Source organism: Phymastichus coffea, unplaced genomic scaffold, assembly GCF_024137745.1.
Source record: "Phymastichus coffea isolate CEN01 unplaced genomic scaffold, Cenicafe_Pcof_1.1 PCOF00089, whole genome shotgun sequence".
Lineage (NCBI taxonomy): Eukaryota > Metazoa > Arthropoda > Insecta > Hymenoptera > Eulophidae > Phymastichus > Phymastichus coffea.
Window position 1 is genome coordinate 301,392 of NW_026706900.1, and position 16,163 is coordinate 317,554.

Here is a 16,163-nt window from a genome sequence, read left to right on the forward strand (position 1 = left end):
CTCAACCCAAGGCGCACGGTGGCTGACCCCTCTCGCATCCTTTAGCGGTGATGTAAAAAAATTAGTTTCAAATTAACAAGATATTATGTAATCAATGTACACAATGCTTTTTAATAAAAAGAAATAAAATACAAACATTGTTGGAATTCGATAGAAACTACCTATAATCATACTATAAAACTCTCTTTCATTTACTAAAAATCATTTAAAAACAAAATTTATAATGTAATGTCAATTGCTTTTTTGTATTAAATTATATTAATAAATGGAAGTTAAATTCAAAAACGACTGTTTTTATTATAGTTACAATATCCTCTTCATCAGCTATTTTTTAAATATACGAGTATTTAGTTTTCTTAAGTTAAACAGCATCCACACTGCGTGTGCGCATACTTTCTCTAATATATATAGCCTGTTGAAGGAAAAAGAGAAAGAAACAGAGACGGATAGACAAAGAGAGAAAAGCATCCACGCTATAAAGTGAACGCGCCTAGCCCCCATATAACTTACCACGCTAAAGACGATACTTCCTATCCGAGGGCCACACCTAGCCAGTATATAGTTTACCAAGCGTCCTTCCAACTTCTACACCGTCCTACCTTTACAGCTTCTATACAGGGTGGACCATTTTAATCGAAGCACCCAGAAATCTTTTTCCAGGTAAGGATGCGTGAAACATGTTTCAGACAAAAGTTGCTGGACTCCGAGGGGGACATAATCCGGTGACCTTGACTCTGACCTTGAGGGTCATTTTCAAGGTCATCCGAAGGTTAAGTTTGATTTTTTTAATAGAAAACCCCATTTTTGACCTTGGATTCAGATAGAGCGGGAAATTCTACGTTCAGATGACCTATTATACGTGGGGTTTGGGTGACCACCAAGGTCGCCCCCAACATCACTTAAAGTTAAATGTTATTTTTTTCTTAATCTTTCCACCTAACTAACCTAAGATCGGTATAGTTTAGAGAAAAATTATGTAGACAAAAGTTATTGCATTTTGAGAGGGGCATCTTGTGGTGACCTTAACTGCGACCTTGAGGGTCATTGTCAAGGTCATTTGAAGGTCAAATTTGTTTCTACTTTTCTATTAGTAGTAACAGTAGTAGCAATTTCTACAATACTTGTTTTGGGAGTGTCTTGGATAGGGTAAATAAATAACACCAAAGTGTACAGTACACAAATTGATCTTATTTATCATGAAAAAATTATCATATTTATTATCTTTTTTATTAATAATTAATCAGGAATCACAAAGCATTGCGAAGAAATCTTAATAATTACAAAAAATGTCGTTTCAAAATAATGTTACTCAAATTAGAATTACGAACGGGTTTATGAAAAAGCTTATAACAAAAAAACCCTTACAGGAAGGGTCACCTAAATACTACATGTGTTATGTTTGAAGAACGTCGAATTCTTTGTTGTTTTCGAAACTGTGATAAAAAAGTAGGCTATTCCGGGAAACAAAAAGTTGACCTTCGGATGACCTTGAAAATGACCCTCAAGGTCAGAGTCAAGGTCACCCGATTATGTCCCCCTCGGAGTCCAGCAACTTTTATCTGAAACATGTTTCACGCATCCTTACCTGGAAAAAGATTTCTGGGTACTTCGATTAAAATGGTCCACCCTGTAGAAGGAATCTATCTTGATAGTCTGTATAATAAAATTAATAATTTTATTACATAATATTTATTTACTAAAAGGGGACGGGGCTCTGGGGTGTCGCGACTAGGTAAATGAACGAATCCGGAGGGGTCACCCACACGCGCGCATACTAAGCCCCTATATACGAGTGTGGTCCGATAAGTACTTAGCCTACAAAAGAAAAACGAAAATTTTGGAAAAGTGGCGTTTTATTTTTTAACATAGTCTCCTTTTAGTTCGATACACTTGGCACAGCGATGCTCCAACTTCTTTAACCCGTCTGAAAAATACATTTCCTCGAGGTCTGAAAAGTAGGCATTCGTGGCAGCGATTACTTCCTCATTCGACTCAAATTTCTGCCCGGCGAGTGACTTTTTCAAGTTCGGAAACAAAAAGAAGTCGCACGGGGCTAAATCTGGAGAATACGGTGGATGGGGCAGCAGTTCCTTGCCTAATTCGACCGGCGGTTGCAATCACGACGCTCTCAGGAAGCTCGATTATGGTCCGCTTAGCAAAAACACAGATGATGCACATAGTGCACCATATGGACAGCCGCGAGTCTGGCCAGGTCACTTTGTGCCAAAATCTTCTGTCAAAGCGGCGGACAGTAATTGTATTCCTCAACAGAGAACGGAGACTTCTCAAACAAACAATTCGTTGTTTTGGGAGAGGACATCGTAAATTTCTCTTTCCTCTACGGGCATATGCAAATGCAAATGCTGAAGTACGAAATGCGTCACCGATTGCCCTCGACAAGCAACTAATGCTAGTCGACCCGAAGTGAATGCAATGTGTATTTGAACGAAAACTTGCAATCACAAGTGCGGATGTGTATACCTTCACGTGGTGGGGCTGAAAACGCTGTCTCTGTAAAGAAACAGTAGGCAAAACACACAACGCTTGTCCCTATTTGAGCATCGATCTTCGGAATTAAACTCCGAAGTTCGATGTTTTGAACGCGAATTAGAATACCCAATTTAACCTAATGTCAGAAATTGATTCGAATGAGTGGCATGACTCGTACGAATATAGAAAACTGCCTGGGAAGTCGCCTTGTCGGCTAGGCGAGACCCCGCCCCTGACCCAAGTCAGAAGATATTAATCGAAAGAGCAGAGATTAATATCAGTGAGTCATAAAAGCCTTCCATAGAAAGCGAAATCCAAGACTCAGGCGAAAATCAGGATACAACTTTCCTTTCGAATAACGGATATCCACCAGCGTGAGCGGGGATGACCAAAACGCAATGGGGAGACGCGCCATGGCACGTCGAAACGATGGACCTGTGATTCGTGGGAGCAATCCCTTAATACAGGTACGCGGGGTGGGATGTTTTGAACGAGAGCTCAGGAGGGGAGGCTTAGCTGGTTGATCGTCTTAGGAATTTCCTCTGGCTGTGCTAGCTGAGTCTCTCTTCTGACATCCCAATTTCGGTTGGCCTCTACGGGGTAGTGGTACCAGGTCAAGCAAATCTCGTAAGATTTGTATGCCGCGTGCTTCCGACGCGGTAGACATTGGGGCAACTAGAGTCCCGTCGCGCCCAAACCGAGGGTCAAGCCTTTAGTTCCGCTCTCCTTGAGCGTTGAACCGTAAAAAAATCGGTACTCCTTTCGAGGAGGTCGCCGCCTTAGATCAAAAAGGTTCCGACTCGCTGTGTGCGTCAGAGATGTCGTAGCAAACTTGACTTCCGGATCTCCAAGGTGTTTGAAAGCGAAGGAGTGAAAGACAGTGGGCTATGCCAACCTATTGGCGCCCAGAGAGAAGGGTGGTAATGTTTGATTACGCTGCGCCACCCTCAAAGCGGAAAAGTATGAACAACACACATATACTAACTGCCTAATTCGACCAATTTGGCCATGGCGACGGCGGAGGTGTGTGCCGGTGCGTTGTCATGGTGGAAGAGCACTTTTTTCTACGCCAAATAAGGCCGTTTTTTCTGCAATTCGACGTCGAATCGGCCCAATAATTCGGCATAGTACAGCCCTGTGACCGTTTTGCTCCTCTCCAGGTAGTCGATGTAAATCACACCTTGTGAGTCCCAGAAAACGGTGGCCATCAACTTTCCGGCCTATGGGGCAGTCTTCGCCTTCTTCGGAGCACTTTTGCCGGGTAAAGTCCACTGTTTCGACTGTTTCTTGGTCTCTGGTGTATACCAGTGGATCCATGTTTCGTTGACTGTCACGAAACGACTCTGAAACTCCTTCTGATTGCGCTTAAACAGCGTCAGACATTGCTCTGAAGTTGTCTCACGGTTGCACTTGTGGTCCGGAGTGAGCAAACGCGGCACCCATCGCGCCAATAGCTTTCTTATGCCCAAAATTTCATGCAGGACATGACCCACGCAGACTTTTGAGATGCCTACGATCTTAGCTATCTCGCGCACCTTCAATCGTCGATCTGCCAATACGAGATTGTGAATTTTTGTCACGTTATCCTAGTGGTAGCCGTTTTCGGAGCACATGGACGTGGCTCTTCATAAATCGACATGCGACCACGTTGAAACTCGTTAAACCAAGCGCTTTTTGATTTCGCTGCGCGATTTCCCTTCCAAAAACAAGAATCGAATGACCGACCGATCTGCTCTTTTTCCATTTTTCAAAAATCAACGGACACACTTGCTTTCACACGCTCTCAAAAATAAACTACAACTCCGATCCGGCTGAAATCTTGACAGTAAACGTCGAGAAGGTTGTACTACGTGATAGAATTTTTGTTTTGCGAGAGTGGCGCCATCGGGTGGTGAGGCTAAGTACTTATCGGACCACCCTCGTATATCCATCAATCCTTTCGATATTAAAAGGTTCTCGAAGATTCACCACTTCCTTTTATCTGCTTCTTTTTATATACTCGTATTATTATTATATGCATAATTAGATATATAAAATATATAAATATATTTTATATATTTATATATTTTATATTTATATATTTTATATATCTAGTATAGATATGTAAAATATATTTATACATTTATCTCATTAATGCTACAGAATTTATTAACTATATTGTTTCATTACATAATATTGGAAATACATATGTATTATCTTAAATTTAGGCGAAACTGGACCACTACATTATGGAGTCTGTTCAAATTATTTGAAAGATGTTTCGCAAAAAGAGTTAATATACATTTTTTTCCGCAGGTACGTATGTCTTTTTTCTTAGCTCACTGGGACGTCCGAAATAGTTATTAATATTTTATAGCACTTCCTAACCTAAATATGCACCTTACGCATACAATTTCCAGCATAAGATAATTTTTTCTAAAGTTTTTTAATAAGTTGTAGAGCCTTATCTAATGATATTAAATTATTAAATACACTGCTTATTTTATACATAAAATTACATTTAAAATTCAATTAGCCCTGATTAGATATCGCAATATGTATCAACAATTTATAAATTTATTAGAAGAATATATATTTATTGTAGGTTAGATTTAAATAAGTTTAGAGCTGTACACAAAAGATTTGACTTATCATATATTTATATTTGTTATTTCATTTGTAACACGACAAAGTTACATACATCGCGAGCGCCGAAAGCTAACGCAAGTGTGAGGACACACACACACACGATGATACGGCACGACGAAAGAGAGAGAGAGACAGTACAGCGAGTAGCCGACAATCACCGAAGATTACCGAAACACGATAGCGAAGACCTCCCGCGAACGCGCGAACGGACATCGCGGCTTTTCGTCTCGCTACGCTCGACGCGGTCACATCGATATCCGAGTATCGCGCTCGAGGCGACGACGTCTCACCACCTCCGTGATCCGACCAGCAGGCCTGCAGCCGCGTAGCAACGGAGCCCTTCGTCGACCAGCCGACGGCGCGAAGTAAAACCGTCTGATCCACGTGCGAGGACGATCCGGAGGATAGCCTCCCGTCAACGAAGCTCGCAAGCTCGTAAACACGGTACGACTTATTCTCTCTCTCTCACGCGGTATCAATTGTATTGCGGCGCAGAGTTTCGGCGGAAACTCTTGATTGCACCTTTGCGAGAAGGTCGCACGTTATATAAGGGTAGTCGCTGACACAATAAATCTGCCAACGTCTTACTATAACGTAGCTCTTTATTTGCGTTGCATACCCTTCACCTCTAATTCAATCGACGGGTTAAACCCCGACCGCCTCCGCGGGTCAGTCGACACCTGGTCGATTGACGATTATGCTGACCTAGTCGGAGCATACCCGTCTATTATCGGTGGATCCTACGGGTGGATTCAAGGGCAAGTCCCACCACCGTTTTAGTGGCGCCCAACAGTGGTTTGGTTTACTTCAAGTATTTTTTTTTCCCATTTTTTCTTTCACATCAATAAATTATTTCGACAGTAAAATCACACCTTCAAAAAAGAGAGCATTCCTTTATCACGCGCCTTTCAAGTGTACTTGAAGAAATAAAACCGACGCGAGCATCACGTTGGTGCGTCGTTCACGTGTACAGTCGAGCAATATACTGGAGTTAATCCGAAAAACAAAACAAACAGTTACGTAACCTAATTTACATATTATCCACACGGCAAGAGAGATCACTCTCCCCCTCGACAACACTCGAACGACGCGCGAGCTGACGCTCGCATATAATATATACAGAGAGCGAAGAGACTGTTGATACAGTCGAAACGGTAGAAATTTTTGTTCTTTCTCAGGATGATTGAAAGGCCGAGAAATAAATAGAAGTAACATATATTTGCTCGAGCATTGCTATTAGAGGAGAAGGGTTCGCAGATATAGCGAAATTATTTTTTTTTCACATTCAGCATAGCAATTTTACTGAGAAAGTAACGAAGAATTCTATTGTGAGATTCGCTCAACAACCATTTGAAAATAGATAAAGAAAGCGCGCGAAGAATATGCAAAAGCTGTTATCGATATAGATCGATAGATTTTTTTTTCCTCCCTTGATAAAAGTTTTTTTTCTTTTTGTTTGTTTTGATACCGAATATTTTTATTATTTACCGCAACGATAAATTATCGTTGTTAGCGGCAGAGAAATGCATGTTTTTTTCTCTTTAATTAATACATATTTATATAACGACATTGAATAATTACTTTTGATACTCATTATTTCTGTTGTGGTATTTACCGTTGTCTCATTAAGCAACGAAGAAAGAGTATGCATACGGTATTACAGTTACATACACACCACACCCAACACAAACTTTATACACACAATAAAAGCAACACATTGGTTCATGACCAAATACTGGGCCAAAGCTAAGGCTGAAGCCTTCGCAGACAATCAATCCGGGCAAGCCTTGAACGTAGCATTACTCGGATTGGGATTATTACAAACCGGCTCGGTTACAGAAAAAAGAAAGCGACTCACGGACCGATTACAAGGCAAATACGAAGCCGCGCAATTTGAGGTGGGAGCGGCTGACGAACAATCGCGCGGACGCATGCTAGAGAATTTCCTCGCGATCAAACAAAGTCAAATAGAAGCCGACGAGATGTTAAAACAATATTGGACGATAGAAAGAGCGCAAGCTCACGCCCAATCACTCACCCCCCTAGAATTAGAAAGAGCTTTGACGCGACTTGAACTGAAACCAAATGGTACCGGGGTAGAGAAACAGACGCGATTAGCGAAAAGGTTATCGTACGAATATGTCCAGACAGACAACGACGCGGGCCGCGACCACGACGAAGACACACACATGAACTTGGTCGACGAATACCTTGACGAAATCGAAGAATTCGAATCAAATGCGGCAGGTCAAGATCGCGATAAAATAAACAAAGAAGTCGCGACGACCGGTACAAATACTGTCCCAACCACGACCCCATCCACGAGCACTGCTAACAGCGAGACCAGAACATACGAGATAACCAGCCCCGACGGTAAACGCCGCGTTGTAAATAAAGCAACTTACGATTTGCTATTTGCAGACGAGCAAGATTCTGATATTTTACAAGCACAAATAGCTAGCCTATCGCTACAGTCGCAAATACCCGCAGCGATACATCCACAACCACGCACACGCGGCCAAGGATCCGTCGCGTCAACACCTCGCTGGCCTAACACGTACACACCCGAACCTTGGAAAACTCGAGACTTATCTAAAATTATACCGAATTGGAACCTTAAGTTCAACGGTACCGAGAAGGAAGACGTCCGAGATTTCTTTCGGAAGGCCGAACAGATGCAAAAATCCGCGGGATTAACGAAAAACGACATGGTACGAGGTTTCCACATGTTGGTAGAAAACGGAGCAGCAGCCCACTACCGCCGACATGAAAGCAAATGGGCAACATACGACGAGATTCGCGCTAACATGATTAAAGAATACTCGGACGAGCTTTATACCGAAAGAAAAAACGACGAAGTACGAGCGCGCAAGCAACAACAAAACGAATCGGTACGAGAGTATATTGACGCATTAATGATTTTATTCGATGAGATGGACGAACCAGTAACAAACGAGAAGAAGAAAGAGAGAATTTACAACAACATTTTACCGGATTACATGCCCTTGTTACGAACGCAGTTTCATAGGAGCTTGCATGAGTTTATCGAGTTTGCGACGGAGTTAGGGAAAGCATTTCAATCGGGCAAGAGATCACGCGAGCAAACAGAAAAACAATCATTCATACCGAGCGAAGCTTGCGCAACAACAACAGTCGAATCGGACTTACGCGCAGAACTTGACACGTTGAAAAATCAAATCGCGGCAATAAATACAGAAAGATACGATTCGCGACGCAACCACAGTGGATACCGCAGCCACAGCGGAGACAGATGGCATAGTCGCAGTCGCGAGAGATGGGATCGAAGAAACAGAAATGAGTACCGAAATCGCGAGCGGAGTAAAAGCCCGTGGTACTATAAAAGCTCGAGCAGGGGTGATAGCAGAAGCCGAAGTAAAGACAGCAATGGTTCGAGAGGCTCCCACCGAAGTCGCGACGAAACTCGGAATCGCGACAAGTACGGTAAATATGAGAGACGAGGGTACAGCAGAACACGCAGTAATAGCAGACAACATCGTGACAGTGATAAACACGACAACAGAGACAGCGATAGACACGAGAAAAACGACAGACGGAACAACGATAGACGTGACAATCGCGACAGAAACAACAAACGCAACGCCGACAGACGCGATAGTCGCGATAAATACCGCGACGACAAAAATTCAAAACCAGACGACCGCAAAAATTCGGGAAACGGCAGATAGACGGAGCGACAACGGGCGCCGCCACGTCTTCGATAAAACACTCAGCCCGTAAACCCAAAAACACAGTGCGGTTCGCCGATCAAATAAATAACACTTCTAACGGTAAATCTAAAGTATACCCAAGGTACTGGGTAGAGGTAAAAATCGCAAACATAAAAGTTAAAGCTCTATACGATCCCGGCGCATCGAGAACAATTCTTGGTAACATCGGGCCTAAACTATGCTGCGATAATAACATAGATATAGGTGACTCAACAGTCGATTATCTCCGAATGCCAAACGGTAAACTCGAGAAAGCGTTTGGATACATAAAAACCATGATCGAATTAAATACATTAAAAATAGACGCAGAAATACTAATGGTACCAACGATACCATATGACATGATTCTCGGACTGGACTTAATACGTGAACATAAAATATCGATGAACGCAGCAGATGACACATATACTTACGAATGCGACGGTCATACACATAAAAAGAAATTCGAGCTTTGTTCAATAGAGGTAATACCGAATAACGAAGTAGCTTTCGACGCGTGCTCCATCGAAATAAAACAAGCAGAGAAACCAATAGAAAGCGGTTTAAGAAAATTAACAAGAGAACAAGCAGCTAAAATACAATCTATCCTTGACGAAATTTTACCGATTGGTATGAACCCGAATAAAAGTAAAAAGTTACCGTACACACCATTAATCGAACACGAAATAAAACTGCGACCCGGTACAAAACCGAAAAAGCAAAGATATTACCCACTATCGCCGAAGCTCGAGAAAGCTTTACACGATATAATCGACGAGCAAGCAGCGCAAGATATCATCGAGCCGGCAGAATCGGAATGGTCTAGTCCTATAGTACTAGTTAAAAAGTCAGCGAACGAGTATCGAATGTGTGTCGATTTACGTGAGGTAAATAAAAACTGCGAGCAGGACGCTTACCCTTTACCGTACATGGAAGTAATATTGAACAAACTTCGTACCGCGAGATACATAACATCGCTGGACCTCAGCAAAGCTTACCACCAAATAAAGCTCTGTAAACACTCCCGCCACATCACAGCTTTCACGGTCACAGGTCGCGGATTATGGCAGTACAAACGATTGCCAATGGGACTAAGCGGCGCGGGCGCCGCGTTCCAACGATTAATCGATAAAATTATCGGCGGATTGGAACCACACTGCTATGCCTATCTCGATGACATAGTGTTGGTCACCGAAACGTTCGAAGAACACATGGAGTTACTGAATAAACTGATTAAAAGTATCAAAGACGCGGGACTAACTATAAACCGAAATAAAAGTAAATTTTGCCAGTCGGAAATAAAATATTTAGGTTTCATAGTAAATGAAAACGGTATAAAAATCGATCCCGATAAAACAGCGTCTGTTGAAAATTACCCTCGACCGAAAACTCTACGTCAACTTCGCAGATTTCTCGGTATGGCATCATGGTACCGAAAATTCTTACGTAATTACGCGCAAATCGCAGACCCACTAACAAAACTGACACAAAAAAATACACGGTTCGAATGGCGCGACGAACACCAACGCGCCTTCCAAAAAATAAAAGCCATGTTAATCGATGCACCGATGTTACACCGCCCGCACCCAGACGGAGAGTACTTCCTCCATTGCGACGCAAGCAATGTTGGCTTAGGAGTAGTACTCATTCAAAGAGTCAACAGAGTAGACCACGTTATTGCGTTCGCTAGTCGCGCATTACGGAAAAACGAAAGGATATTTTCCACGACCGAACGCGAATGCCTAGCCATGAAATGGGGAATAGAGAAATTCCGATGTTACCTCGAAGGAGACCATTTCACGGTAGTATCAGACCATAGTGCTCTGCGGTGGCTTTTCGAGAAGAAAAACCCCACAGGACGCATAGCGCGTTGGGTACAAGACCTACGTTGTTACGACTTCAAAATAATACATTGCGCGGGTGTAAAGATGGTGGTACCAGATGCATTAAGTCGAATTTACGAGGGATGCGAGGCAGAAGCTGAAATAAATAAATGCAGCGCAATAGAAATCGCGAGTAAAACAACAGACAAATGGTACATAAAGCGAGTACGCGATTTAATAAAACATCCGAAATTATACCGAGACTACAAATTAATTAACGGCAATCTATATATATACAAAAATAATAACGACAAAGACGATGACAAAAACCCTTGGAAATTAGTGGTACCGGCAGAACATCGAACACAAATCTTGCGAGAATCCCACGACGAGCCACAAGCTGGACACCTCGGTACAGACAAAACATACGCGCGCATGATACAAAACTACGCATGGCCTGGCATGTACCGCGATGCACGCGATTACGTTCGAAAATGCGACATTTGTCAACGAAACAAGCCAGACCAGCGCGGAAAAATTGGCTTTATGAAATCCCGAAACATTGACAGACCATGGCAAACGGTTGCTACCGACTTATTAGGCCCACTCCCTTGCACAGTAGAAGAATTCACATTTCTAATAGTTTTTATAGATTTACTATCACGCTTCATTGTATGCAAACCGTTAAAAGACAAATCATCAGAATCCGTAAGGGAAGCCATCGAAAGTCAAATTCTACAGCACGGTTGCATGAATACCTTATTAAGCGACAACGGTAAAGAATATATAGGCGCACCAGTATAAGAGTACTTAAAGAAATGCGGAATTTTACACGAAGCGACAGCCGTATATTCACCGCAAGGCAACCCGACCGAGAGAGCAAATCGAACGTTAAAAACAATGATACGAGCATACCTCGAACACACACACACAAATTGGAATAAGTATTTACCACAATTCCAATTTGCATATAACTCCAGTAAAAACGCCACGACAGATTACACACCAGCGTATCTTATATACGGACGCGAATTACAACCACCTACTCTTTGGCGAAGAGAAGTGGAAATGCTATCTAACTCAATACATAAATTACAAAATTCCGCCGAAAGTAACGACACACAAATACACACAATACAAAACAATACAGAAACATGGAACAACCATATGCACAATTTAAAAACCGCACACGTGCAAGCTGCACAAAATAGTAAAAACGAGAGCAAACGGCAGAGTACTTACCACAATAGAAATAAACGTATAGACACATTTAAAATCGGAGACAAAGTACTCCACGAAAACATGCAGTTATCGTCCGGCGCGAAACAAATTTCAGCAAAACTATTAAAACCATACATCGGTCCATACACGATAACAGCTAAGGTAGGAAATAATATATATACGTTAAAAGACGAAAATAACAAAGTACTCAAAAGCTCTTGGCACACTCGTTACCTCAAACCGTACATCGAAAACTCAAGAGAGAAGAAAGAAGAATTGCCACTGCCCACACCGCCTATCAATAAACGACCCCGCGGACGTCCCAAGAAAACTCAAGAAACTAATGAAATTGTCGTAGAGACGAAACAAAAGCGCGGCCGCCCACGGAAAATCGCACCACCAAAAGACATGATATCTGCACAACCATCAGGAAAACGCAAACGAGGTCGACCGAAAAAGAGGATCGCTGAAAATTAGCAGCAGCACGGCACATCAATATTATACCGAAGAAGTCGACAATTAAAATTCGCAACAATATGTACCGTATACTCAACTCACATCGGGCAAATTCAAAAATCACGCACGCCAACTGCACCACGTCAACACACGCGCAGGACGCCTCAGTGAGCTGCGCGCGCACGTCGTCCCCACCCCCCCCCCCCCCGCCAGCACCGCACCGCCAGTCGACGACGAAACACACGTGAGCAAGCACGCCGCCGACAATCAAAACACGAAGCGCCGCCATTTTGCGCAACCACCGACAAAAACACGCGCGAGTTCGGTACAAGTACCAGTGAAAAACGTGGGTGAGTGAGTGAGTGATAATGTCTAACCTCAACACCAACTCGGTCCCAGATCCAACAGAGATGAGCGAGGAGAAGAAGACACTACTGCCGAACTTCTACAGGCACAGCATCGGGCGCGACTTCACATACCATCACCGCCCCGGCGGCCTCAACCTTACAGAAGCCCGCAAGACTGAGCTCCAGCTCGAGCTGGCTACACTACGCCTAACTGACGCCGAGCGACAAGACTTCAAGGAAGGCAACAAAATCGCACACCCTGCCGACGACGGTACAATTTGGTGGGACGACGAAATCGAACACGAAAAGCCACCGGTATCAGACGCCGCACTCAAAACCTTCTGGGAGGAATACCAGAGCTACGCCACACGCGCGACGTGCCCAATCGAGAAATATTTACACGATAAATACGTCGAAGCTTTCCACAAGCCGATAACCAAGAGGATGTCGGAAACCCTCATCAACTGGGCGAAAGAAAACATGTGGAAAACAGCAGTGGAGATCGGCATCACGCTAGCCGATTTGATTAGACTTCCCGGAAATCAAGACAACCAGCGAGCTACAGCGGCCAGTGATACCGACAACTCAGACGACGCCAACGAGCAGCACGGTACGCAGCAACAACAACAACAACAAGCAAAAGTACGCGACACCTCGGTCGCAACAGCCACAGGCCCACGCGCGCCTCCAGCCGCAGCAGCAGAACCAGCACGCGCACAACAAATAGATCAGCCCATATACGGACAACATTACCGGCAAAACCGACACATGGAAAAAACACCATCACCAGAGTGGTTCAAACAAGAAGCCCAGCGACAACTAGACGCGGGCCTTGTCCCAGAAGACGTCGAAAACGTGTTCGGATACGTGCGGAAACGGTGGTTTTTCGCGAGGCAGCGCGAGTACGAGGATCGACTCAACGCAGACCCACACTTCAAGGCCTGGTTGAAGCAAAAACTGCTGACCGGAACATTCTCCCCACGAGGCCCGGTACAATATCATCTGAAAGACGAGGCACGCAGGGAGGAAAGAGAGAGGCAACAACAGCTGCAGCAGCAAGTACATCGCCGTTAAGAAGTGAGGTAGTGACAGTTTGCCAAGAGGTTAACACAAGCAGAAAAACAACCTTACGGTAACAACCTTTTTTTCCCTTCTTTCCTTTTGCGATATGCTCGTCCTCTTTACAAGAATCCGACATACCAAAAAAAAATAATAAAGATTAGATACACAATGTTAAATCGAAGAATATGTAATAAACGTAGTAATAAAATATGTTACCGTCCTATATTTAGTCCCTACAAACCAAGGTACGCAAAAGAAAGTACCATCGGTATAAGTCACAAAAAAAAAAAAAAGAGAAAGCCTTATTTTTTATAATCAAAATGTACAACGACTCCAGAGTACACAAAAGAAAGTACTACTGGACTACCAAAAAAATCATAAGTGTTAAATTACATTGTCGCAATATGATCCGATCAGCGAAATAATAAATAGAGAGAGAATCTGGTCAACACTCGAATATTAGTTTTTTTTTTCTCGCTTTTCTTCTTTTTCCCTTTCGGTACCTGGCACTCGCCCTCAACATCCATACGTGTGTGCCAAAAATCTGCTTCTCAGATTTTTCCCCACCCGGGGGAATATTGTAACACGACAAAGTTACATACATCGCGAGCGCCGAAAGCTAACGCAAGTGTGAGGACACACACACACACGATGATACGGCACGACGAAAGAGAGAGAGAGACAGTACAGCGAGTAGCCGACAATCACCGAAGATTACCGAAACACGATAGCGAAGACCTCCCGCGAACGCGCGAACGGACATCGCGGCTTTTCGTCTCGCTACGCTCGACGCGGTCACATCGATATCCGAGTATCGCGCTCGAGGCGACGACGTCTCACCACCTCCGTGATCCGACCAGCAGGCCTGCAGCCGCGTAGCAACGGAGCCCTTCGTCGACCAGCCGACGGCGCGAAGTAAAACCGTCTGATCCACGTGCGAGGGCGATCCGGAGGATAGCCTCCCGTCAACGAAGCTCGCAAGCTCGTAAACACGGTACGACTTATTCTCTCTCTCTCACGCGGTATCAATTGTATTGCGGCGCAGAGTTTCGGCGGAAACTCTTGATTGCACCTTTGCGAGAAGGTCGCACGTTATATAAGGGTAGTTGCTGACACAATAAATCTGCCAACGTCTTACTATAACGTAGCTCTTTATTTGCGTTGCATACCCTTCACCTCTAATTCAATCGACGGGTTAAACCCCGACCGCCTCCGCGGGTCAGTCGACACCTGGTCGATTGACGATTATGCTGACCTAGTCGGAGCATACCCGTCTATTATCGGTGGATCCTACGGGTGGATTCAAGGGCAAGTCCCACCAACGTTTTACATTTAATTCATAATTATTTATTACTATATGTTATGCAACGGTAGTTGATTCGATCAATCGATACGTTCGTGATTCGGTAGTACTCGCGATGCTAGAGCGAACGACTAAGAGAGAGAGAGGGGGAGCGCGAGAGTTCAAAGTTCAGTATAGCCTCAGCTGTACATTAAAATACCGCCAAAATATTCTATTGTATTTTTGCCGTTTGGCGATCAAAAGTTTTTTTGGTTTTGATACGTGCGTGCTTTTTGAGAGCGAGGTGCGAGGAAAATAGCAGCGTTAGCTCGCAGCAGCAAAACACAGCCGCAGGGAAGTAGCTGTATTGCACAGGATTGCACTCGTTACCGGTTACTGAGGCAGCGCAGCAAGGTCTCCGGGAGCTCCAGTAATTTTGCTGATTAACGGTTACGACTGATCATCCTAACCGCAACGCAGAGTAGGTGCACCAAATTAATTTTCTCGCAACGCTAATAATTCCGCGTGTTTATTTGTAAGCGACCGTTACCCTTTTAACATTCGGGCCGAGTATTATATTTAGCGGCAAAATTTCGAATTCTCTCTCTCACTCTGTCTCTCTCTCTCTCTCCGTATAATTATAAATCCTATGTGCGTGCGCAAGTCTTTCGGCCCAACGAAGACTAATTTTTTTTGTTATAAACATCTTTATTTTATTCGCCGCATTACGTTATTTCGTTCCCTTTAGTTTAACGGATCCGTCATCGGTTATTTTTTAAACCGATTTCATCTAGGGAATATTGGAAAGGAACATTAGTCTCCGTACACCTAAAAGTAAGGAAGTGTCACAAGTCAGGTGACTTAAGGTGAATTCAACTCTGTTGGAAAAGGAGACATCTATTGGACCGAAAGTAACAATTACGACTGATCACCGGAATTTTACCACATGGTAGGTGCACCTCCCTTTTTCTGCGCGATAACATACTTTCGAAAGTATTTTTTGTACGCAACCGTTGTCGCATTCGTGCCGAGCATGAATTTTCGTAGTAGAATTTCGAATTCTCTATCTCTCGCTTTCTTTCTCCGTATAGTTGTAAATCTTATACGAGGTGTGTTCAAAAAATAC

The 16,163-nt window shown here is 43.6% G+C and overlaps 1 protein-coding gene across 1 annotated transcript in view; it reads left to right on the forward strand.

Moving 5' to 3' along the window:
* Nucleotides 1–16,163, forward strand: part of LOC131669215 (nitric oxide synthase, salivary gland-like) — an 840,995-nt gene that overhangs the window by 214,591 nt on the left and 610,241 nt on the right. The window contains exon 5 of the mRNA XM_058943950.1: nucleotides 4,698–4,785. Within this exon, the coding sequence (XP_058799933.1) occupies nucleotides 4,698–4,785 (88 nt within the window). The remainder of the gene's footprint in view (nucleotides 1–4,697; nucleotides 4,786–16,163) is intronic.